Below are 26,905 nucleotides of genomic sequence, written 5' to 3' on the forward strand. Positions count from 1 at the left end.
CATGATTTATTTATCTATTTTACTAGTGCTGGACATTCTTGCTCTTTGTTCTTTCTGGGATTCCAATTATATAAGTTAGATCTTGTGTGTGTGTCCCATGTCTCTTATGCTCATACATGTCTTATCTATTCTTTTTCCCCTCTGCATCTCAATCTGGATGCTTTCCATAGATTTGCATTCCAGATCTCTTCTCTTGTGTTCTGCTGTGGCCAATCTGTTTTTAAATTGAGCCATCAAAGACTTATTTTTTTTTTCAATATTATATTTTTCAGGTCTAAAATGTCAATTTGATTTTAAAATATTTGAAATACATTTCAATTCTCTATTTCCTTGACGTCTATTCCCTTGATGTCTTTTCCTCCACTTTCAATATATTATTTATAGTTATTTTAATGTCCTTGTCTGTTGACTGCAATATCCAAATCATGCATGGATCTGCTTGTCTACTTTTTCTGTTGATAACTGATTGCATTTTCTTGACTCTGAATATTTAGTCCTTTTTATTTTGCATGACACCATGTATAAAAGAACTGTAGAGACTCCATATAATGTTATTTTCCATCAGATAAGCTTCTCACTTTTCCTTCTTAAGCAGATAGGGTGATGAGCTGATGACTCCAATTCCACCAGGGCTTGAGCTAGGTTCAGCTGAAGTTTAAGTAAGACTCAGTCTTCTTCTGGTTTGCCCCTATACCTAAGACATGGCCCTCTAAGGTTCTGATTAAGATTCTGGCATGTCTCACTTTCTTCAGCCATTAAAAAGAGAGATCCAACTCTTTTCTTCAGAGAGTCCCCCACCCATCTGTCTCATGACACTTCAAGATGTGGCCAATCTCTTTTGTACTCTTGACTTGAATATAAGCTCTGTGAGAATAAGGACCATGTTTTATCCACAGCACATAATACATTGACTGAATATGGTAGGCATCCAGAAGATAATTCTTTTACTGCATTGAACTAACTGACCTACTGTAAAGGTATTTTCTCTTCATTATGATTTTCTCAATAACACTTTCTTTTCTCTAGCTTATTTTATTGTAAAAATCTATAGTATATATTACATATAACATACAAACTATGTTATCGGCTGTTTATGTTCATATCTATTTCCTTCTACTGTTCTTTATGATATTAGTGTTCACCAATATGAAGTCTGTACTACCCAGCTGCTTTCTTACAGGCAGGTAGATAGAGAGGATACTACACTGAATAACAGAACCTGAGTTATGTCTTACTCCAATCTTTTCAGACAAAACTGCACAAAATTATATGCAAAAACATGTACCTTGATTATTCTAATAGCTCCTAACTTTATATGCCAACATAAACTAGATTTTAATAAATTATAAACTATAATTTCTATAAATCAGTGAGATATTGTGGTAATCAAGGAAAGCCACATGATTCTCAAAGCCTCTTCACTCATTTTCTTTCTTTTAATCTCCTTGCCTTCTCTCACCCCTCTGATTTTTCCTCCATTCCTTTTCTCTCTGCTGATCCTGTCACTGTCTCTCTCTTTCTCTTTTTTCTTTCAAACTCACTTCATTACCTACTATTCTTTGCCTCTAAAGTGAAAATTCTGACTTGTTTGGAGCCACTGGAGAGAGTGACAAACAAAAGTGTCAATGTTCTTTAGGCATATTCTAAAAATAATAAAATAATAATTTAGCAATGTAATAAATACATTTTGCAATTTTGATTTTTTTCAACCTGCTTTGACCTTCATGGAAAGGAGGAAGATATATTAAGGTTGAGGACATAATGATTTCCTAACTTTGAAATAAAGCATGGATTATTAGAAGTTCTGGTATGTGTAATGATTTCTTAAAACTTTATTTTGTTAATCCTTACTGTTGTGACAATTATAAACTCTCAGAAAAATACATAATAAACTATTTGTACTTGAGAGTGACAAAAAGAAAGTAGAAAATGAAGGGAATTTGACCTTTATACTGAGTGAGCTCTATTTTTACGTAACTTTTCTTCTGAGAGCACTTCCCAGAAACGTAGGCTAGCTAGAACAAAAGATGGAAATCAAGGGGGGAAATCTGATAAAGGAGAGGGCCATAAAGTGGTGAGGACCCCAAGTTTGTGTGTAAAATACAATAACTTCCCTAAATTGTGGATGTGTACGAGAAATTTCACATAGCCCAGCAGAAAGCGGGAAGCCTAAGAACTTGACATAGATTTTAGCTACTACCCACACAGGCAAACAGAGTTTGGAGATCAGGTCATCATGCCAGAAATTCTTGTCAAATACATCAGTCTTTCTATGACAATCCCAGAAAAGCTAAGTAAAGACTATGTATTGATATGCAGCATTCCCCCTAAGACAGTTGTGCCACATAAAATATAAAAGTAACCTTCACAAGATCAAGAAAATTCAGCTAGTAATATACTTGTCTGCTACGAAAAATAATCCATATCCTTTAGAAGAAAATATCAGAAATTAGAATCTCTACAATATATCACCACCAAAAGACTAGTATATAATAAGAAAGTTACCATACATATGAAGAATAGAAAAATGTAACACAAATTACAGAAAATGTCCTTGGATGACACTGACTTTATAAGTAGAAGGAGAACTTTAAATCATTTATGACATCACATGTTCAAAAACTTAGAGAAAAATTTGGTAATAATGAGAGAACAGATAGAAATCTCAGCACAAAAAAATATAAAAAATTCTCCAACTTAAAACTAAAATATTGGAAATGAACAATTCATTAAATTGTCTTATCATCAGATTGGAAATGAGAGAAAAAAAGCTTCAGTAAATTTAAGGACAATAATATGACAAATTATACATTCTGCAAAAAAGAAAGACGGTAGAAAAACATGCAGATTCTCAGTGATCTGTGGGACAATATTGAGCAGTCTAATGTATGTGTAATTGGAGTCCAGGTAGAAGAAGCCAAAGAGAAGGGGATGGGAAATATAGTTAAAGAAACAATAATAATATTCTCAGAATTATTGATCTCCATTAACTTGCAGATCCAAAATGCTCAGCAACTCCGAAGCAGGAATGATAAAAAGAAAAACACACCTAAGTACATAATAATCAAACTAATCAAAAGCAAATATTAAGAGAAGGACATGAAAATAGCCACAGAAAACTTGTTCAGAGGAACAATGACATAAATAACAACTGGTGTCTCATTAGGAAAAAAATGTATACCAGAGATAATTAAACATCTTTAAAATGCTGAAAGAAAAATCTCTCAAGCCAGAATTTTATATCCAACAAAAAGATCCTTTCATTAAAGGCAAAATAAAGACATATTAAATTGAATGAAAGAAAAATGAAAGAAATCATCACTAGCGTACCTGTGCTAAAAGAAGTATTACAGGAAGTTCTTTAGTTGAAGGGAAATTACACTAGATGGAAACTCAGATGTGCAAGAAAGCTTATATTTATGTAGTAAAATATAAATACTATTTAATTTTTTTTTTACAAAACCAACCATTTAATACTATATGTTCATAAAGCATTATATGAAAGAAACATTATTTAATGTAACCTCCTACATTCTTTTTGCTATTGTTGACATATCCACTACAACTGCATGTATTATAAACCTCACACTACAATGGTATGGAGGAGGTTAGATGAAATTATAATGGGTCAAAAGTTTTAGATTATTACACAAGTAGATGTTATAAGTTAAGAGTTCTTATCGTAATCCTGGAGCAACCACAATAAAATAATACGAAGAGGCCAGTATAGAAATTAAAATGTAGTACTAAAACTTATTTGAGTTATTTGAAAGCAGGAAAAGAGGAAGAGAAGAAAACTAGAAAACAAATAGGGAGATGGCAGTCTTAAACGTTAACTATTTAATAATCAGGTTAAATGTAAGTTGCCTAAATTCTCCAAATAAAGTTAAACATTGTTAGACTACACTAAACAAGACGACTTAACTCTATAGTAGGTGTTAGATTTTATCTGAGAGGTCCAGATAGTAAATATTTTAGGCTTGCAGTCCATATGGTTTTTGTTCCAACTCTTCAACTCTGGCATTGTAGTGTGAAACAACACAAGCAATATGTAAAGAAATGGGCATGACTGTAGTCCCATAAGCTTTATTTATAAAATGAGGCAGCATCTGGAAGACATAGTTTGGTCAGCCTTGTGACATATGAGATACACTTTAAAAATAAAGAGATAGATAATTGTAAATAACAGGATAAAAAAAGGTATACATGTAAACAGTAAGCATGTGAAAGCAGTGTGGCTATATTAATATCAGGCAATGTAAAATTCAACACAAGTAATATTACAGTGATAATGAGACATCTCATAATTATTCATAGAATAGGTTGAAGACCTAAAAAAGTTATAATAATTGTAACTGTATACATCTAATGAAAGAATAAAGCAAAAACTGACAGAACTAAAGGGAGAAATAGACAGATACACATTCTTAGAGAATCTAATAACCCTTTCTCAGTAGCTGATAGGATAAATGAACCAAAATTCAGTATGCATGACCGTGATGAAGTAGCTAGAACTGGATAGCTCTAGTACTGGAAGCGCATGCTTATAACCTTCTTAATTATATGTGAAGTGACTTTATATAATTTGAAAATAAAATTAAAGATGAGAAGATTTTAAACAAACTATTATGTAACTTGACCTAATATACAGCTATAGAACAGTGTACCCATCAACCACTAAATATATATATATATTTAAGTGCTCATGTAGCATCCACTAGGAAATACTGTATGACTGCATGTTAGGTAAACAAACAAACAAACAAACAAATAAATAAATAAATAAAATCTCAATGCATTTCAAAAGACTAAAGCACACAGAGTATATTGTATTAACAAAACAGAAGAAAATAAGAAATGTTTGGAATTTAATACAGTTCTAGTTACATGACTCCAAATAAGAAACCACAAAGGAGATTTAAAAATACTTTGAACTGAAGAAATATAAAAATACAACATTCTGAAATTTATGGAATGTAGTTAATAGTGTTGAGATTGAAATCAAATGCTTGTGCTATAAAAGAAGAAAGGCTAACATCCATGATCTAAAGTTTTCATTTATTTTATGAAATTAGAGAAAGAAGGGCAAGTTAAACTTCAAATAACTAGAAGAAAATAGAAATGATAAGAGCAAAATAATAAAATTGAAAATAAGAAATAGTTTTTAAAATATTAAGAAAATTGACAACTCTTTAAAAAGACTGAGCAACATAAAAGAACAAAATACAAAATAACAATATTAGAAAATAAAGAGTGTTATCACTATAGAACCCACAGACAAAAAAAGATAAGGGATTCCTACGAATAACTTTTCCTTTTTGCAAAATCTCAACAATTTAAGTGAAATGGATATTTTCCTTGAAATACTTACCAAAATTTATTTAAGAAGAAGCAACCTTATATCTATTAAACAGTTAAAATAAAAAATAAATGAATAAACTGAATTTTATTTTAAATAATTTTTGTTTTAAAGCAAGTTCTCATAAAGAATACTCCAGGCCCATGTGGTTTCCTCACCAAATTATACCAAACATTTAAGAAAGTAATGAACTCTTTCAGTAAAAGAGGAGAATGGGACTTTTTCACACCCATTTCATTAAGTCCACATTACTCTAATGCCAAAACTTGACAGAGATATTACAAAAAAATTATACACCAATATTCGTCATGAATGCAGTCCAAAACAAAATTCTTAATAAAATGTTGCAAATTGTATCCATCAATACATAAAAATTATGATACATTATAATAGAGTGAGATTCCAGGAAAGCAAGACTGATTTAACATTTAATAATCAATCAATGTCATTTACCATTTTTTAAGAATAAAGAATATGAGAAAACAATATGATTATTTGTAGAAATAATGTAGATGTAGATGAAATGTAATGTAATATATAAAGAGCATTTGAGAAAATTCAACAATGATTTGTGATAAAAACTTTTAGTAAGCTAGGAATATTATAAATTTCTTTAACCTGTTAAAGGACATTGTGTGGTAAAGAATTTGGCCTTGCTCAAAAATAGGTCTGACTTTTGTCCTCCTGGGAGATAATCTCTAAATAGGATTTTCTGAGTGATAGAAGTGGCCATTTTAATCATGGTGGCCTCTTGGGTCACACTTGACAGTTTAGGCTGCAGAGATGTCTCAGTTTAGGGCCATCAATAACCAATAGTCTTAGGGTGGCCCCACCAGAAAGAACAACCATATGATTTAGGGTGCCTTTGGCCATATGATATCTGTCCTCTGGGGAAGGGAAAGACTGAAGACTGGGTTCAAACACATGGACAATTAATCAATCATATAATGAAGGCCCAATAGACACTCTGGACACCAAAGCTCAGGTAAGCTTCTCAGATTGTCAATATTCCATGCTTTTGCCACACATCAGTACAAGTAGAGTGACATATCCCTGAGGACAAAGGAAACTCACATTTGGAACCTTCCCAGACTCTGCCCTATACTTCTTTTCCCTTGACTAATTTAACATATCCTTTCATTATAATGAAATAACTGTGTTTAATAGTTTTCAGTGAGTTCTACATTTCTAGAAAATTATCAAAACTGAAGGTAGTTTTGGGAAATCCCCAAACTTGAGTTGGTGTCAGAGGTGAGGGTGTTCTTATGTGGAGTCTTCACTCTAACTTTGTATTTGGACCCTAACTCCTTGCAGTTGGGGACAGAAGTCTTGGACAGACTTGGAAACCTGGAGGACTGTGCCCTTAACCTTACAGTTTGACTAACCCCAGGTAGGCACATATAAAAACCATACAGTTAACATCAAATATAATGTAAAATACTGAATAATTCCTTCTCTAAGATTGGGAACATGTAAAGATGTCTGCTCTCAACATTTCTTTTCAACATTGTATTGTAAGTCTCTATGAGTGCAATAAAGCAAGAAAAAGAAATAAAAGGCATCTAGAATGGAAGGGAAGATGTAAAGTTATTTCTATTTGCAGATGAAATAACTTTACATAGAAATTATACGGAATTCACAAAACAACTAATAGAACTAAGAAATTTTGGAAGATGGTTGTATACATTTCAAAAAAAACAATCATATTTTCACATACTACTATAAACATTTGAAAAATAAAAATTACAAAATAATTGATTTATAACAGCTGCAAAATAATAAACTATAAGACATGTCAAATATCTGCATTAAAAGTTACCAAATACTACTAAGAAAAAAATTAAGTAAATGGAGAAATATATGATGTTCATGAATGGGAAGACTAAATATTTTTAAGATTTCAAATCTACCCAAATTATCTATAAATTTAAAGTAATCATAATCCCCAAGCTTTTTAAAAAATGGTAGAAATTAAAAAGTTGCTAGAATTTATTTGGAAATACAAAGAAACACGACTGCTAACACAAGCAGAATATCAAAGTTGAAGGACTCACATTATTATTATTATTATTATTATTATTATTATTATTACAAATGTGCCAAGGCCAAAAGAGTCTTTTGAGCAAATGGTGTTAAAGCAAAAACAAACAAACAAACAAATAAACCACTTTTGTCATGTACCACACACAAAATCTTGTATGTATCAAATCCTTAAGTATAAAAGTTAAAACTATGAAGTTCCTAGGAAAAGACACAGATAAATATATTTGTCACTTTGGGATAAGCAAAGATTTTGTAGAGTGGACATACAAGGCACTAAACATTATAGGAAAAAGTAGTAAGTTGTTTTCATCAAAATGAAAAACTCTGCTCATCGAAAGACAGCACTAAGAAAAGGAAAAATCAAGCCACAGTCTAGGACAAAATATTGACAATATATCTGTGATAAAGACTTTTATGCGAAACATGCAAAGAACTGTTACAAATCAATTACAAAAGAACAAATACCAATAAAATCATAGGCAAAGATGTGAATAGTCATTGCACAGAAAAAGATGGATCTTAAAAACATTAGGTCTCAGGAAAATGCGAGGTGAAACCAAAATTAGATATATTTCACACCTCCTAGGATGACTAAAATTAAAACAGAATGACAACACCAAATTTAGGCAAGGATATGGAAGAACTGAAATTCTCATAACACTGCTGGTGGGAATTGCAAATAGGACACATACTTTGGAAAGCTGTCTGGCAATTTCTCATGAATAAATATCTACCCTATGACCCAACAATTCCATTTCTAAGGTATTTACCTAAGAGAATGAAAACATATGCCCACCAAAATATTTGCATAAGAATGTTGATTTTAGCCATATAATAGCTTAAACTGGAAACCATGCAAATGTCTATAAACAAGAGAATAGATTGTGATATAGTCTAACAATAGAACCCTACTTGGCAATTAAAAATACTGAAATTATTAATACATGTACCTCAGAAATATTATGTTAAATGAAAGAAGCCAGACACAAAGGAGTGCATTCTGTGTAATTCCACTTACATGAGGTTCAAGATTTAGGCAAATCTTGGTGATAAAAATCAGCACACTGGCTGCCTTTGAGAACAGGGACGGTGAGTTTAGGCAGGAAGGGAGCCCAAGGGAAGTTTCTGGGGGGATGGAATGCTCTATATCATGATTTGAAGTAATGGTTCCAAAGGTATCTGCATTTATCAAAACAGATGTAATTGCACATTTAACATAAGCAAATATGACCTGAATACTATAAAAATATTATACAGAGATAAGCATGGTCCTCATGGCCAGGGATTGAAAGAATCAGGCAAAAGGTGCAACGAGAAACTGGATACCGTTTCCATTGCTCATTATAAGTACTTCTAGTTGGATTAATGTGTCTAGGGATGGAGAGTAGTTTCTGTGATTTCATCAAGTTGTGTCAAATAGAAGAAGGAGGAATTGAGAGGGTGGAAGTGATGAGAATACTCTCTGGAAGTAGTGGTACTCGGGTAAATCACCTATCTTCCTGAATATCAGTAAGGGTGAAAACTATTACTGCTCAGAGTCTGAATTACAAAACAGAGGTCATTAAGAGCAACATTAAATATATTTGTAGATTATACTTATAGAATAAGAGGTGGGTCACTTCAAGCCAATTATATTTCTTATTTTAAAGTTTACAAAACCAAACCATAAGAAATGGTAAATGAAAAGCAAAACTCTTTTTGAATCTCACTCTCCAGAATAATAACTGCTAACACACTTTAAATGCCTCAAGGCGTCAAGCACTGTTCTAAGTGCTGTATAGATATTAAATTATTGTAGCCTTAGGATATCTCTATTCTACATTGAGACTAATAAACTTATTTGCGGTCTCACACAGTTAGTAAGAAGCAAAGCCAGGAATGAAATTTCAGCAGCCTGGCTCCAGCATCCATGCACCAAGTTACTCAGTTATATAAATATGCTAAGCGTTAATCACTGTGAAATGTATTAGACAGATATAAAAATAGTGTTGCTGGTGGGGGTGGGGACATTCATTGAGTATATATATATATATATATATATATATATATATATGACTTAAATGCACTTTATTATGAATTTCTCCATTTTGGTTACTGACAGTCTGCTCTCCCTAGCAGATAAAACAAACAAACAAACAAACAAACAACAAACCTTTAATACTATTCTGATTACTTTTGACTTGGTGTGGTAAAAATAAATATAATTTTATGGATATGTCTTATTTAATTTTGGAAAGATTCATATACTTGAAAGAATTACAGAGGTTAGGAATCCATCTATGACTGGAAGAAAACAAAAACTTATGTAAGTCATTTTTGTTAGCAAAATATCTTCCATTCAAGTGGTTTGAGGGACAAGCTTAGGCATTTATAACAAATGAGTGCTTAGGTAAAAATACAAATTATTATATATTATATTTTATCTTGTGATAAAAATCAGCACACTGGTTTTTGTCACAAAGGTTATTGGTCTTAACCTTTCTTTAGCAGTCAACGTTTTTGTAACCTTACATATGAGAGAAAATTTAAATCATAGGATCACAATAAATTAATGGTGGGAGTAGCCCCAGACTAGGGGTGACTCTCTAGTCTAAGCTGTGAGGTAGAGAGAAGAGGTCAGTGGGCCACGTTGTCATGTGTCACGTCTGAGTGGAAAGTCCCTGGCCAAGTGTCTCCTCTGAAGCATGCCCTCTTGTCTACAAACAGAGGTAGCAACAGGATGTATTCACAGGGCTGGTGTGAGGATACATGTAACAGTATAAGGGAAAGCTCCTAGCAAGCGACAGGGACTCACCAACTCAAAGGTGAGGCATGGAGCTGTTCAAAACCAGATAGCTATGAAGTAGCACAAAGAAGTTAAATCTTGTCTCAACTCCTCATCTGTGTTATTTCTATAAATGCAGTGCCTATTAAGGGTTCAAGTTACTTTTAAGTAACTTTTTGGAATATTCTTAACTTTTATTGTGAAATTTCCCCAAATATTATAAAGTTATTTCAAGATCTCCTTCCAAGGAGTTAGGGAACTAATCTGGTGATGTCTACTAAGTGTGCCTTTATTTTTAACACTTCAAAGTTGCTAAGAGACTAGATCTTAAATGTTCATACCACAAAATGAAATGAAATTACTTCACGTGATGGAGGTGTTAACTAACACTGCAGTGGTGATCATATTGCAATATATAAATCTGTCGAATCAACCCATTGGTGTACACCTTAAACTTATTCAATGTTATATATTCATTATTTCTCAATTAAAAATTATTTATTTGTGTATTTATTTATTTTTAATATTTATTTGGATGGCAATTGTTATCAAAGTTACACGGATTTCAGGTGTACAATTCTGTAATACATCATCTATGTATCACATTGTGTGTTCACCACCCAGAGTCAGTTCTCTTTCCATCACCATATATTTTGAAAAACAAACAAACAAAAACTTAGTGGGGGACGAAGGAGGTAGGAAAAGTGAAGAGGATAGGAGTGACAGGCACAACCAATATATCACAAACTCAGGATGTAGTATCATTTGAAGAGATATATAAAATATTAGAATTATGTATTTAAAAAACAAAAATAATACTCACTTAAAATAATTCACACATGAAAGAAGTCATAAGATTTTAGGTTTTCCAAATGCAAAAATTTGTAAAACAAATTTGAAGACTCAGAGGCTGTATTAGAAATCATTAATACTTTCTAGTTTGAGGTGCATTTTCTGTGATTTTTAATTTACAGCGTGCCTCGGAGACACCACAGAAGGTCACCATGACTATGGGGATTTAAGACTGGGACGCTGGCATTGCCACTTCCGGCAAACTGGCCACTGATTCCTGTACAGGGAATTAGTGTCACATCCAAAAGAATAGTTATTTTTCTTTTTCCCTAGTCACAACTATCTGTAGAATGAGTTTCCTCTTGGGCCAAGCTTAATAAAGAGAGAAGAGAGGAGGGCACTTCCTTGCATTTCAGGAAGACCGATGTCTGCAATTTCTGGGTTTAAAAAAGGAAATGAACAAGAAGAAATAGTTGATCTTATTACAACTTTCACATTTATAGCCTTAGAATTTCTAAGGTTCTCCAAAGAGACTCTCCTCTTAAGTAGGGAATCCTTCTTTCCTCAGTAAGAAACAGAAAATGGCCTTTTCATCTAGGCCAAAAGCAAATCTGGCAACCATACATTTAAAAGGTTGAGAGATCAAAATAAACATAACAATATTGAATATGCGTGAAAACAGGATGTCACCTGCATGCTTCAGCACCATGGTGCAGAGTGTATCCATAAGGTGGGTAATGTTGAGACAACACACAGCCTGGCCCATGCATGGCAGGTGCTCAGGGAACAGGACTTCCCTTCATCTCTGAAGAGATAATTAAAACGAACACTCGACATTAAAAAAAAAATAAAAAAAAAATGAAATGCATATATACAGGTGACTGGAAGAGATTAAAAAAATTGAAAACATTATATTTTGATACAAGCCCTTTCCTTTGGAAATGTGGTAGGAGAGCGGGGAGCCGTGGTGGTTCTTCCCTCTGAGTGGCAAATGACCTTGTGGTTGACTGGATGGGACCCCCACCATTTCTACATTATCTCATTTCCCTTCTAGTCCACTCTATCATTTATGGTTTGAGAGAATAATAGGGAATTTTATTTTCTTCCTTCTTCTGGCTGCCTGCCAGGCTATGGGTAGGGAAAGAGAAAGGAGCCAAAGCTTGGATTAGCATGACTTCTAATAAAGGGGAGAGACCACATCAGCCCTGAACTTTGGGGCACACCCTTCCATCCCTAGCACTATATTAAATACCAGCAGGACATCGAAGTCAGAGATGAAATTTTAATTCCAAAGAAATCCTGGTGAAGCAGCACAATATATTTGAAAATATAGGAGATATGGAATACCTACTACCTATATTATCTTGGGCAGGGTAATCTCACTGAGGCTTAGATACTATGAAACAGGGTTAATTGCATTTACCCCATTAAATTGTTGAGGATTTCAGTAAAAGAACAAAAGAGAGAAAAAAAGAGGAGGACTCGCTGGTGCTTGTGTAGCGATGAATGAGGAAAGTCATTAAAAATGTGCTATAAAGGGTCCTCCAGCACTATCTGTTCCATTAATTCAGTCGGAGTATATATTTGATTTTAGAGTGAGTATTGATTGGAAATAGAATTCAGTTAAAATCAACCTTCTTGCAAGACCCTGTTCCATATATCAAGAGGTACTAATGAGAAGGGTTTTAGAAAGGCTTCACACAACATTGTTTCTTGAGGTTTCAGTGTTATAATAGGCAAGTCCTCTTCAGTCCTTCCACCAAATTTAGAACTGTCTGTTTTTGTTTTGTTTTCCTGAGCCATTAATGGAATAACATAGCATTACATAAAAACAGAACTAATAGGGTATTTGTGATTTTTAGATTTCCAGATTGCCTATATACTACACAATAATTTTCATGAAAATAGTTATGAGTTCCCCAGTTGCAATAGATAAATCTTTTGGTAAGTTTCCAATATTCAGACAATGTGTGTTTTGCGATTACAAAAGTCTGGTTAATGCTTACTCCCAGTTTAGTGAGAAGAAGTATGGTGGCCAGGGGTCTCTTATATACAACAAACCTGGAAATTATGGTTTTAATAAACCTCTGAATAAGTCTGTGGCTAAATCATGCTGCCTTTACATTTTTCCTTTCTCTTTTGCTCTTTTAATTTTTCATTAGTTCTTGTACTATAAGATATATAGGAGAGGATTTGGAACTCAAATAGTAACATTTAACTTCCTGCAGAGCTGAAAACCATGTTCAGAGTAGAGGATGAAGAGAAAAAAAAATTATTAAGTTATCCCTGGTTCTTGAATGTTTTCCTCCCTGCTAAACAATTAGAAATGGAATGGGCTTAGTCAATTAATGCCTTTTGCCTGGAATTGTCAGTTAATACCCTACATACATGGGATATGTTCAGTCATCCATTCTCATTATCAAAAAATCTCGAATTTTACTTCCACTGAGAAGTGATACGAATCAAAGCAGCAGAGAAATCAGAAGTCCTTACTCTGCTATGAACATACAATCTCACAAGGCGAAGCACCATTGCTAAGCACTTCGTGCTGCAAGTCTCCATTTTTAAAATAGATATAAAATATATAGCTCATATTAATGGAATGGGGAGTGCGTGCTAGCTGAGTACCCACTAGGTATGGTAAATACACTCTTAAATTCTACTTGGACATAAAAGATTCGTTTCTCTCATCTCTCTCCAATTATTTATAAATTGCCAACGCAAAGGACTTCTAAATGTTGCTCAAACTTCCCCACTTTGCTAGCTGTATCACTGAGGCTTTTGAATCAAATGCTTGACTCATAATTTAATTGGTGCTCAAAGTTGTTTGCAACAATGGGTTTCTCACTAAGACTATTGATGGTATTATTTTGTAGGATGGTAAATACAAGGCTGTATTTCATTAGGTATCTAGGGAAAGGTATGGACCATATCTTTATTTAAAATCTTTCATATGCATGTAAAATGATGATGAATTAGCTACAGGTAGAAATGTAACCCTCATATTAATTTGTAAAGTTGAAAGAATTATCTAGAAGAGAAGAAAGAGAATATACTAAAGCCAAAAATGACCTTTGCAATTCTGAATTTGAAGGCTGTTATTCTGAATCTGAACTTACTCTGGACGAAGGGATTAACAATAACTCATACTGCAAAAATGCTGGCTTATCTCAGAGGGCTCTAGCAAGGAATAACTTACTAAGAATAATCAGGAATGCAAAGCACTCAGCGAATCTGAAAAGTGCTGCGAATTCTTAATAAAAACTCTGATGCTTGGGATGAGAATTGCAATTTATTACTTCGATTGCCAATAGTATTGACTCTAGAAAAGTCCGTGCACTTTTCAATTAAATAACAGTTATTTAAACAAATGTTCAAGTCAGATGGTAAACACTGCACAGTGATGAGGTACTTTAAAGGAAATTCATAAAGTCTTATTTATGAACCTATAGACAATATAAAGCCAAGTGTCCAGCATTTATTTATTCACGATTTTATATTTAGGTTACCATATGGTGATAACCAATGAAGTAACACCCCCTCACACACACACACACACACTCACACACATACACACACACATATAAATGTATTCTATTCCTAGATGGACAAATGGTGTCTGATGAGACACTGGCAGTTAGAATAGGGTAATTAAGGACATCGATGATACTCCAAGAATTTATTATAACATTCATTTAATCATAATGTAGAGGGCTGACATTTATCATTCAGCTCAATTTCAGGATACAAAGAAGTTTTATTTTCATTTTTTTAGGAAATGGAATTACTTTGGAGTGCACCAGAAATCCTAAGTAAATAAAATTGAAATACCCTCTAGCCCAGGCTGTTAGATTTGTGAACACCTTATTGTGGGTTTTAAGGGAATCGTAAGATCTTGATCATTAGGATACTTATAACACATACAGAATTTCTATAAGATAAATATTGCCTCCGGGCACCTCTTTTTACGTTCCCTTTCACTTCCATGGGACAGACATTCTTCTAAATTTTCCATGGAAACCAGGGACACAAACCCATATGAACTTTTAGGCAAATGTTCACTGAGAAAAAGAACACATTTGTAACCAAGAGATAGTGAGGACTGCTTAAGATTGAGAAGTGCTCAGATCAGAAAGGACCATGCCCCAGCGTGAGAGGGGATGTGTACATCAACCACAACACACAAGAGGAAAATGTTTCTGCCTTACCGTGAACAAAAAAGAGAAAAAGGGAAGCATAGTGTGAGAAAGTGAAGTTTAGCGATTAAACACAAAGATTCTAAAACATTGCTGCCTTAAATCAAAAAACATCACTGCCTTAAATCAAGTTGTCCCTTAACAACTGTGTAAGTCATTAGCTTTTTTAAATGTAAAACATGAATAATAATAGTATCTACTTCAAAGATGAGTTGTGAGAACAAGGCAGAGCTCAATACATGCTCATATTATGTCACTTCAGAATTTCTGAGCTACTGCTTCCCTTTGATGGCAGCTCAGTTTGAATATTGCTCCATTGAAATTGCTAATATCTTCACAGGGCAAGATCATGGAACCTGAGTTTGCTCTTTTGTTGATTTTCTTTTAAGTTATCTTAGGTACCTGAGTTGTTAAAAGGTGTTATATTAGACAACAAGAAAATATAAAATTAACTACAAAGTTGCCACTAGCTACACACATCCCCTTGCAAAAATCAATGTCCTCATTTATAAGATAAGGGGATTTAAAACCCATCTTTGAAACCAGGGTTATACCACAGAATCACCAATGAAACTTTTTAAAAATATAAATGCTAGAATCCCACCTCTGCCCAATCGTATCTGAATACAGGGTCAGGGCTGGAGAAATGAGGAGTTAAGTACTAGGCACATGCGTATGTTAAGAATTTTCATTTGCTAATTGGATTTTCATTATAAACCACTGTTAGATGATTCATAAGATTACTATCTGTATTATTTTATGACTCTAATAATTTTAAATCTAAGCACCTTCTAAATCATTTTTAAAGTATCTAGTACCTTAATCATTTTTTTTTTAATTCAAGACAAAAGAATGATGATTTTTTTCCCCCTCTGAATTAGATCCTTCTATGGAGCAAAGTAACCTAAATAGAATAAAGGAGTAGTGACAACAAGATAATTCTAGTTTACTGGCAGTTTCACTGCTGGCTAGACCTGTCACTGGCAGGACACCTGGCCATGCATGTATGATGTACTAGCCACTTTCAATTAATCTCTGCCAACCGCAGGCAAACGTTAGAATGGTAGAACTTTAGGCTCTATATGATTTTTAAAAATCCACCTAGGCATTGACAAAATCAAATACTTGAATTCAGACAATGGACTGAGAAAAATAAGGAGATACATGTGAAATCACAGCCCAAGCCATGTCCCCGATGTTGGCAATGTCATTAGTATGAGCTAAAAGCAAAACACGATTAGCCTGATGTGGGGTATATGTCTTTCCCATTATAGAAATTACATGCCCAGCTGGAGTGAGCATAATAAACACACTGTATTTTCTCTCAGTGAAAGTCAATGAACGATGAAGATCTTTCCCCCACGACTTACTTTGATTTCTTCATGTACAGCCAGTAGACGACACCAGCCACGAGGGCAGCGAGGAGGAGACCAACGACGATTCCCACAATTAGCTTTGCCTGGTCATTCACCTTTTCTCTGTTTTCATCTACAACAAAGAAGAAAAGCCCACGCAATTACAGACAATGCCAACAATTTTTGAAAAGAAGTAAATCTAGTTATTATTTCTTGTTAAAAAGGGTTAAAGCTCACTAGTATTAGTAACATGCAAACTTGTGAATTTAAAGGATAAAATTTTAGCATTCTTACTATCTTGTCTCACTCACTATTTTAATTCAAGTCAAAATTGTGGCAGTGAAGAAAATTACTCAAAACAATGACACTTCATGAATATTGAGCTGATAGTCAAGGAAGAAGAGTCGGCAGCATAGTACCTACCACTTATCTCGTCTGCCTCATCGTGCTCTGGAATACTTACTGAAATGAAAAATGTTAATATGAAATTAAAAACAAAATTTGTTGATTAATGAAAGTCACCTTTACTATTATAGTATGATGTAATAATACTCAAAGATAAAAATATCTATTCTACAACTAAGGGTAGGAAAAAAATTTACATTTAATAGAGCGTGAACTTTCCTACAAAGAAATTAATCTTGTGTTAAGGAAAGGGAAGTAGTTAAAACTGCAAAGGTATTAATCTACTATAAAATTTCGCAACTGACAAGCTATAGCATTCATCTGAAATCCATAGTAATTTCCCCACTATCTACCACCTTTTAATAGTTTTTTTTTCTTTTAAGAGAAACAATTTGCCACATATGAGTTCTACAATGCAGTGTTTCTCAATTTTTCCTGCTTCAACAGCAGAGAAATAATTTTCCTCTTCAGTGTCAGGGACTTATCACTAGAGACTTTCTCAAAGTGGTGGGGGTGGAGGTTACAACTGGGGATGTCTCTGAGGTTAAGAGTCAACTTATGTGATATTTGCAAAAGCCCTCCAAACAACTGATAGTGCCATGCTCCTGGTTCATTTTAAGAACTGCTGCTGTGATGGATTACCAGCTAATATTAAACTACATAAATATTCTTCTATGTGCAAGGGTCTGCATTAGAATTTCCAGAGATGTTTGTTAAAGTGCAGATTCCTAGACCCTTCCTCATACATACTAAAGTGGACTCTCAGAAGGTGCTCACTGAATTGGAAAATGACAGTATTAAATGTGGATCAAGCCACTGCAAGGCCTAGGAAACCACTATTCAATGGGTTAGAATAAAGAGAGAGACTTGTGTTCAGGAAGAAAGGATAAGTTCTCTTTCTAGGTAGGACAAATCAATACTCGTTGAATTAGATTCTGAGAAGTCAATGCTCCAATTTTAGAGTTAAATTTGTTTGGTTCTTTTCTTGTCAATTCAGCAGGCTTTTATAGTCTAGTCATAATCTGCTAAGAATGGTTATCTTCAGACAATTATTTTCTCCTAGCTCCAGCTAATTCCTATCCGGTATATTCCTATCCTGCTAAGGTCACATACACGATTCCAACTGACTGAAGAATAAAAGTTTGGAGGGTTAATTAAGCCTTCTGTCCAGAACCGAGCCTCATTCTATGCCAGTCCTGATTTAGGGTTGACATAGTAATAGGAACAATGACAGAATTGAAGATGATGGATAATTTCAAATAAATGACAATTATTTTCAGAAGAAGCTGCTTTTGGTATATATGTATTACCCTGATTTCAGCATTGCCAGATTATTTTGCACTTTTTTTGGACATAATCTCATATATCAGATTTTAAGCTGTGATTCAAATATGATATTCAAAAGCATTATTGTTTTAAAACTAGATTCATGAATTCTAATATCAGTTTCACTACCAGTTTGCTGAATGACTTGAAGAATATGGCATTTCTGTTAAAAATAAAGGTAGGATAAATACCACAAAGAATTGGAATGCAAAATAATAGATTAAAAGGAATTAAAATTTTACCAATGTTAAAACTGTTACAGAAATGTTTTAAGATAATCTTTGAATTAATTATTTGTACTTTGAACACAAAGCATAGATTAAATAATAGCAACTCAATTCATATCTTCTGTTGGTCTTGGGAAATATTCCTGTACAAGATAAGGTCTCTGACCCATAAAACATAAAATGATTTAGCTGTCAAGACAAGGACTGTACAAGAATGGATACCAGAAAAAAAGAAAAAAAAAAAAAGAACCTTATGATGATGATACCAAATGCAAAATAAGTAAATAAAACTTACCATAATGCAGTATAGGAAGATGGAATTGAAGATTTTAAACTAATGAAGAATAACTTCAAATTTTCTTACTTTTTTAATGCCAGAAATGAAATACTCACTAGCAGAGACATTCAAGGAGTTTACTGTTCTCTCCAGCTGGTTTTCTGCTGTGCAAGTTAATGTAACATTCTCTTCAGGAGAAATGATAATTTTACTATAATACCTGCCATTGATATAAGGAGATTCCTCTGTCTGGAAAAGAAATAAGGAATGTAGATTTAGAAATGGAAAAAGATTAAAAACATAGGAAAGTGTAATACTGAGTGAAATAGGATAGATGTGGTGCTCTGCGTGCTATCTGGTCTTCAAGGGCATATGCAAGGTCATAGCCATAGACCACTTCGGAATTACAGCTATAGCAGGGAGGAAAAAGAGTAGTGAATTCACAACTGGATTTCTGTTTTTGCTACTATTGTAAATTCCAATATTGTAGATTCTAAATTAATTAAAATTATCTTTTTCAATAGAAGCTCAGGTTAGTTAATATTCTGGCATGATAGGACTTGCCTCAAAATAATTAATGATTAATCACCAACTTTCCCCTAATAAACTTATGAGTTTAATTCTTATTTGTAAATTATGACCTTGTTCTTCACTACAGGGGTTAGTTAATTCCTTTATCTTAAACCATTACATCTAAGGGCATATTTATGTATGATTTACTCATGGGAAATCAAACCATTTTTTCTCAATGTTTGGGAACTAACTACAGAGGATGGGTTCTTTTTTAGTGACTGGTAAATTCATTTGGTTGTTGTGAGGTGTTAATGAGGACAATCACTGCATTGAATTCTTCCAAACATAAGAGACAATTCCTTTGACTCTCTTCCCAGGACTTGACTCCTAAATCCAATACCACTAAAGCAAATACGCACTTGTGCTCTTTTCTCAGTCACAATACACACGCCATGTATGGGATTCTATTTGCTTTCTCCTCATCTACAATGTAAGGACTTTGAGAACAGGAGCTAGTTTCATGCTTAGGGATATCATCTAGTCCCTGGGTCAGGGGTGGGACAAGGTTTCAGGAGCTGTAAAATGATAGATTCACCATGTGATTGCGGAGGGAACAAATAAAAGATTATGGATGGATCAGCACACATCTAGAACAAGAAATATAACATATTGCCTAGTGGGCCAGAATCAATTCTTCTCCTTGACAATGAAGAATAGCATTATTATTTTTATCCTCATAGTAAGTTCACCTGCTATTTTACCACTTCCCACTAGCATTTTTCATATGACTTTCTCACTGAGCCTTTGGTTTTGTTATTTTTATCTCTACAAAATGTATGTACTCATTTCTAGGATGGCCTTTTAAATCTTTGTATCTTTACGTTCATCAAATATTTATTGTGTGCTTATTTTTTGTATTTCCTATGCTTGCATTACTAGTACTATAGGTAAAAGGAACCTTTAATTATTACTTAATTGAACTAGAGAGCAAAAAGAATAAAGCAGAAAAGAAACAATCATTTTTGATGCTAAAAACATAAATCTGTACATTTTTTCAACGGTTCAGGTGGTTGAGGTCTTTATTTGAAACAAAACAACAGCATTTCCTTCCAGGTAAGGGGCCCAGAGCCTCTTTCCTCCTCTTGCATGCTCTCCTGTGTGTCCCCATCACCCCTACCCAAATCAGGAGTCATTTGCTTCAAGTGTGCCCACTCCTTTGGGGACCTTCCATACTTGGAGTTATGTGAATATATTTGCATCACCCATAAAACAGCCAAACTTCATCTCACTTTGCAAAACTGCATTATATAACCTGAACTAGCGGCCCAATTTTCCTGCACAGAAAAAAGAATAGAAATTTTAACTTAAAACTCAAATGCAACTCTGCTTTATGCATGCCTTCTCAGATTTCAAGTCCAAAGCTGGGAAGAAGGCAGCACAGAAGATGCAGACGATCAAATGGAACCTCTGGGTGTTGCTGAGGAGTGTTTAACAGGCTCCACGGACATAGACTGTTGTAGAGAAAATTGAATTAAGAATGTCAGTAACCCAAGCAGACTGGCAATGCAATGGGATTATAGCTTTGAACCCCTAGTGACCGGCCAGATTCTCTCTCTTTTTTTTGTTTTGGTTAAAGAAAAGAGAAAATTACTGGTAGTGTTCATAAGTCCTTAGTCCTTTATTATTATTAAAATATCCTGGCAAAGTACAAATATTAAGATTTGGTTTATGTCTACTTTTGTTCTCAAGGCAACATCCTAGACACTGCATGTTTACCTAGCCTTATTCTGGTCTTAGCCCAGGCATACACAAATCAGACCATATGTTCAGAAACAGCGAATGTGTTCTTCACCACACTCTAGGGCCCAGTTTTAAGGAGAAATATCCCTTAATGTGCATAAGTAAGCAAAGTAATGGAGGCCACTTATACTCCGATGTGTAAGTTTATGATGCAGAAAAGTGCGTACCTTAATGTTTTAATCACCCAAGTTTCAGGAATTAATGACCATGGAAGAACACCCAAATTACATTCTTTTAAAAACAGATACTGACTACAGTATAATGATTCTTCCATTCTCCATGGCCCTGGGTTTTTACATTTCTCTTTGAGCCACGTCCTGCCTTTGGGAAAATTAAGAATTTCACAAGCTCTTCCTCTGAGAACATACTGCAAATTTCACATTGGTAAGAAGTTAGCCCATAGTTTAGGCATCTAAATAAAATGCCACATTGGGCCAAGAGCAGCATATAACAAGAAGACCAATACTTGCTTGATTTATGACACTTCCGCTACCAGTAATTGTCCACTGTATAGCTGGCTTCGGAAATCCTTCCACATGGCAGATTATGGTCTTAGATAATCCACTGGGATCAGTTTTCTTTGTCATTTTGATTTGAGGTTTTCCTAAAGTATCATTAAAATTAAAATAAGATGTTGAACTGAGGTAATAAAAGTAACCATATATCAAATTCTCAAAGAAAAAATTGAATTTGTGCTCACATATTTTATTACCTTCTACAATAAGCGTCAATGACTCTCTTTTCTTTAGTCCTTCTACTTCTTGCAGAGAAGTTTCACAGACATAATTTCCAGCATCCTGATAGTGGAGACTAGGAAATGATGGGCTAGCTTTAAGCCTGGTATTATCCTGATTAAATAAAAAGTTAATTACTTCACATGGCACAGTAATAACTCTTGATATATTTATTAGATAATAATTAAGCCGAAAATTATTCTTCCAGTTTAATGAAAATGCAAGCTTCTTCTTAACTACATGCTTTCAAAACTAGATTTCCTTTTTCCTTGGTAGTTTTAGAGTTAGACATGCCAAAGTTTTATTTCAGACTTATCTGTTTACTGAATTTATAATCTGGATCAGGTTCCTAAGCTTCTGAGACTCAGTTCCCTTATTTGTCAAATGGGGTAATAATCTTGCCATACTGAATTGTTTTGGTGACTTAATTATATGAATAATATAATGTGTTTACACTAAGGAACGTTCTCAATTCATAGTAACTATCCCTTGTAGTAAATGTAGATAAACTAGGATTAACAGACACTGAGCTATGTAATCAATTTCATTCTATAAAATGAAAGTCATTTTATAGGATACAGTTAGCAAGACAGGGAATCCTTACAGAGCCGTGGCCATTATGACAAAACGCTTTTTAAAGAAACCCTTAATAACAGCTTGTTGTCTTAATTTCTATGAACAAAGGAAATACAACATTAAATTTTTTTAAAAAAACACTTGATATACAGAAAATGAAGCTATTTTACCAGGAATTGAAATGCTACTAAGCAGACAACTAAACATAATCCTAAGATTATGTGGTTTTTGTCCACTCAGAATTGTTTTCTACTCCCATCAACTAACCAGTGGCTGGGAAATATTGATCAGCATCACTGACATTAGGTATATAATTAAAAACAGTGACTACAGTTGATGTAGAAACTGGTTTAGCCAAGTAAACTAGTTTCTCCAGTCCAGTAGTAAAAATATTACGAGTGTTCACAATATTACTGATTAGTCTAGAACTTGTCTAGCCCTTTCACCACCAACTGCTATAAATATATTATGTTAAATGTGCAGTCTATGGAGCAACACTTCAATTAGTTGAGTGAACAAGAAGTTGAGTGAGGTTGTGGTTAAAGCAAAGTGACAAATGAAACTAAGCTTTAAGAGTAAGCTTTTAGAGTAAGAGAACAAATAACGGGATCTAGCATTAAAAGAGATCAAATAGCAATACAAAATAATATATATTTTCATGAAGAAGAAACTCAAGCACTATATTTCTTCACAATGTTTTATAAAGATAATACTTGTCAATTCCTATTTCAAATGGTTTGTATGTGTTTTGTCAATACTTTACTGGTTAAATGCTCCTGTTACATGTCACATTCCGGTAAAAAATGCACTGAGTGTTTAGAAATACTAGCCAAGATTTGAGGGGAGGGATCATAGTTACAACCATTTGCTTTCGCGGCAACTTTGTCTCAAATCACAAAATACCGATCCTACTTTCTCACTCTAAAAAAAAAGCAGCAGTGGTTGGGATCCCCAGGCAATCGCCCACGTTTACAAAAGTACAAGAATATATCAGCACTCAGGAAGTCCTACCTAAGCTCCTAGAATGTTTCAGATGTTTGACTATGGCCCACGGGTGAAAATGTACCTCCAAGGAGCTACTAATTCAGTGGAACCCACATTCAGACACTTAAGGTTAGTTTCGGCAGAGAAGCAGAAAGTTATGTGACCAGAGAGCCCAGTATTTACATTCAGTGAAGCCTGAGCTCAAGTTTCTACTCTGTTACTTATGAGCTTTCTGATTTCTCTCACCTCAACCTCTTTATGAATAGTGTGGGGAAATAATAAATAGCCTGCACATTTCACAGGGTTGTTGTAACTGTCATGTGAGAATAATGTGGGTTAAAACACATCGTAAATTGCTAAGCCCCAAAGTCTCATGTTGTGTGTGCCCATGCGCATGGATATATGTGTATAACGACTTAGTATATACACATAATTAAATTAATACCCCCCCAAACTAAGTTTCAGAGCATCAATTATAAATGCCATGCTATTGTTGAGTACCTCTAAAATTTTATTGTGACATGATTTGCATTATTATGTATATACAGAAAGAGAGTATGAGTGTGGGTGTATAAACACATTACCCATGAATATACATATTTGGATATAATACAAAATGCAGAAGAAGCCTAAGAAGGAATCAATTCAAACAGCAAAGTATCACCAAGGAGTAGTACTTACTTTCATCCACACCACAGTCGCGTTCCTACTAGCAGATATTGTGCATGACACAGGCAGGGCATCACCAATCTGCTTGGTCACTTCCCCACTTGGATTTAGGGACAAATCCAAATCTGGGAAGCAAAAAAATCTGCTTGAAATGCAAATGCCAGTAAAGTACGATAGTCAAAATATTTTAGAGAAGAAACAAACACACAAAAAACCCCCTAATTGCATGGAAAACTCAGCATTGATTTATGTGACTGAAATAACTGAACGGTGGCATAATCAGTCGTTTTTTCAAGTCAGCTTTGAGACCAGTTTAGACAAGTGACTGGACAATCGAATTGATTATGCATTTATTTGCAGTTAACATGATTGATGTTTTCACTGCATGTATTACCCTGGGGTCTATCACCTTAAGAAAAAAATTCTTAAATCACTTTTGGAATAAAATAAAGATGATGACTAGGTAAATATTATTAAAAGAATGAGTAAAGCATGCCGTGAGAAAAATCAAGTGTATTTAGCCAGCAGGTATACTGAAAAGTCATGAGGTACCCCATGTAGTTTCTTCAGAGAGAATTGACTATAGCAGCTAATACTTTTAAAAAATTCTACTCAATTTTTGATACAGTTGAAATTTTAAATAAGATCTATTGTTAGGTACACTGTTAGCAGATATCATCGTTTAAAAATAGAGTATATACACATCTAAGGATGTATAGTCTTTCAGATAGAGGGTATTTTCTATAAAAATCGTACTGTCATAGTATAATCTGTATGAGCAAAATTCAATTCAATAGAACAGACATTTATTGTACAGCTACTACATTCCAAGCACTGATGGGAGATACCGAGATGAATAATGAGCTTACAATTTACAACTTTTGAGGCAGAGGTAATATGCACTCAATTATGCTACTATAATACACAGCAGCATGAAATCAGCACTTTGTAGCAAATGTTTAGGAGCTCAATAAATATGTGTTGAAAAACTAAAGTAAGGGCTACAAACAAAAGCAAAGACTTATGAGAGTTTAGAGGCCAGAGCCAACCCGGGTTTTAATGCAGTAATAAAGGTTTTGTGTAGGAGGCGGTTTCTCTTTGTGGCCCCTGATGGCTGAGAAGGGCTGTGTAAGTGGAGATACAGGAAATACTTCTACCCCATAATCAAAGGCAAGAGGTGAGAGAGCTTGACAGAATTCACAACAGTGATTAATTTGGTATGAATGGTTACAACACGTGGAAAATAAACTGATTGAGGCCAGATTGTAAAGGACTGTGCTTGCCATACGAAGAGTTAGGGCTTCATTCTATAGCAGTGGGAATTTGCTAGGACAACCTGTGCTTCTCCTGGGTTTTGCATGTTGTGATTGCAATTTGCTGATTGCTTGTACATCCTTTTTAATACTTGTTTCTCGGGCTATGCTGTAAGCACCATGAGGGTAGGGACGATGACTTGAGTTGTCACTGTGTACTCACAGAGTCTGCCATACGGGTCAGCTCTCAAAATCTATTGTTGAAGGAACGAAGGGAAGAAGCACGCTTTCCCATTTCTCATTAATATTAAAGTATGCATTATCACAGAGAAGGGTGGAGTTTCCTCAGAATATATGGATGGATTATATTTGAATGAAACTTCTATTCAGGGAGAGTTAGAAGTTTTTCTTTGCTGGACGGTTAACCTGCCAGTGGTAAGAAATTTTAAAGGATGATGGTGCACTTTGGAAGTTCTGATGAAGAATTGATATGTGCATGAATTGGCAGAGGAGTAGTACACATTTCATCAGCAACTAAGCAGCAGTGGCTGAAAGCCCTAAGAAGAGGGATGCTCTGCAAACATGAGCAAGTGTGGGTTGGAGCTTCTCTGTCCACACTCCCTTTCGCCGTCAATGGAAAAAAAACACACCTTCGTTTTGGAAAACAAATAAGCAACCAAAGATAAGTGGGCAAAAAGATTCTTATCTTTCCATTTCATGTAATTTAGAGTAAAATCTTGATTTATTTACAATAACTTTTCAGCTTTTAAGGAGCGCTATAGGACTTAAAACCTAATGTTAACAGCCTACCTGTCAAAACTAAAAAGCATTTAAATCCAATGAAATGCACTGAACTCCAATTAAATGGTTACATGCTTTGTTTAATTTTGTTTTCTTATCACCACTGATCATGGAGGTATTATGTAGCTGCAGCCAAGTCTTTTGCTTTATCAGTCTGTTATCTATCCCTCCTTCCTAATGTACACACAATACAAATAAGAGCCCTCTCCTTTTGGATTCTGAATAGCTAACATCTCTTAAACATAAACATATCATACCATCTCTCCACACCAGATGATTGGTTATTGGCCCACAGATGTCATGGACAATATCAGAGGATTATTTCATAGGCAATTCTATATGCTGGTTATAGTCGCTCACTTCACTTCCCCCCCACACCATGGGACAGGCTGGACGAATTGTCCCATGACTGACAAGTCCTCAGAGAAAAAAATTAGCACCATTGGTATCCACAGAGGTCACTGCTTTTGGTCTAAACAATCCCTAGTGACAGACACAGTCAGATCTGTGCAACATGAATATGGAGCAGAGAGATGTCCTGGCCGTAAATATTTCTGAACAGTTCACTGTCTTTATAGGTCTCCCTAGAGTGTGCTTCCAACATCAGACACTCAAAAGCAACCATCTGGTTACTCGACTCCCAAATGTACCTCCTTGTATCTCCCCGAAGTGTTAGCTCCTGTCCTACATGTTTTCCAAGCATATGGAAGAATGAAAGATTCAAATCATTTCCTCAGAGCAATTTCTAAAGTCTGTTTCAATTCTAAAATAAAGAAACCCCTCATACTCAATGGGACTGTAGTGGTCCATGTCTACAGGAAACCTTATTCA

General features: G+C 34.4%; 1 protein-coding gene across 2 annotated transcripts in view; it reads right to left on the bottom strand.

Moving 5' to 3' along the window:
- ALCAM (activated leukocyte cell adhesion molecule) overlaps window positions 1-26,905 on the bottom strand; it is a 190,786-nt gene that overhangs the window by 2,298 nt on the left and 161,583 nt on the right. Inside the window, exons 9-14 of one of the 2 annotated variants that reach the window (XM_074332498.1) lie at window positions 24,033-24,145; window positions 21,770-21,905; window positions 21,528-21,661; window positions 18,861-18,993; window positions 16,933-16,971; window positions 16,525-16,642 (exon numbers count right to left, since the gene is read on the bottom strand). In XM_074332498.1, coding sequence (XP_074188599.1) covers window positions 16,525-16,642; window positions 16,933-16,971; window positions 18,861-18,993; window positions 21,528-21,661; window positions 21,770-21,905; window positions 24,033-24,145 — 673 coding nt within the window. The remainder of the gene's footprint in view (window positions 1-16,524; window positions 16,643-16,932; window positions 16,972-18,860; window positions 18,994-21,527; window positions 21,662-21,769; window positions 21,906-24,032; window positions 24,146-26,905) is intronic. The other variant, XM_074332505.1, reaches the window with a different exon arrangement.

The sequence above is a fragment of the Rhinolophus sinicus genome, linkage group LG01, assembly GCF_036562045.2.
Source record: "Rhinolophus sinicus isolate RSC01 linkage group LG01, ASM3656204v1, whole genome shotgun sequence".
Taxonomy (NCBI): domain Eukaryota; kingdom Metazoa; phylum Chordata; class Mammalia; order Chiroptera; family Rhinolophidae; genus Rhinolophus; species Rhinolophus sinicus.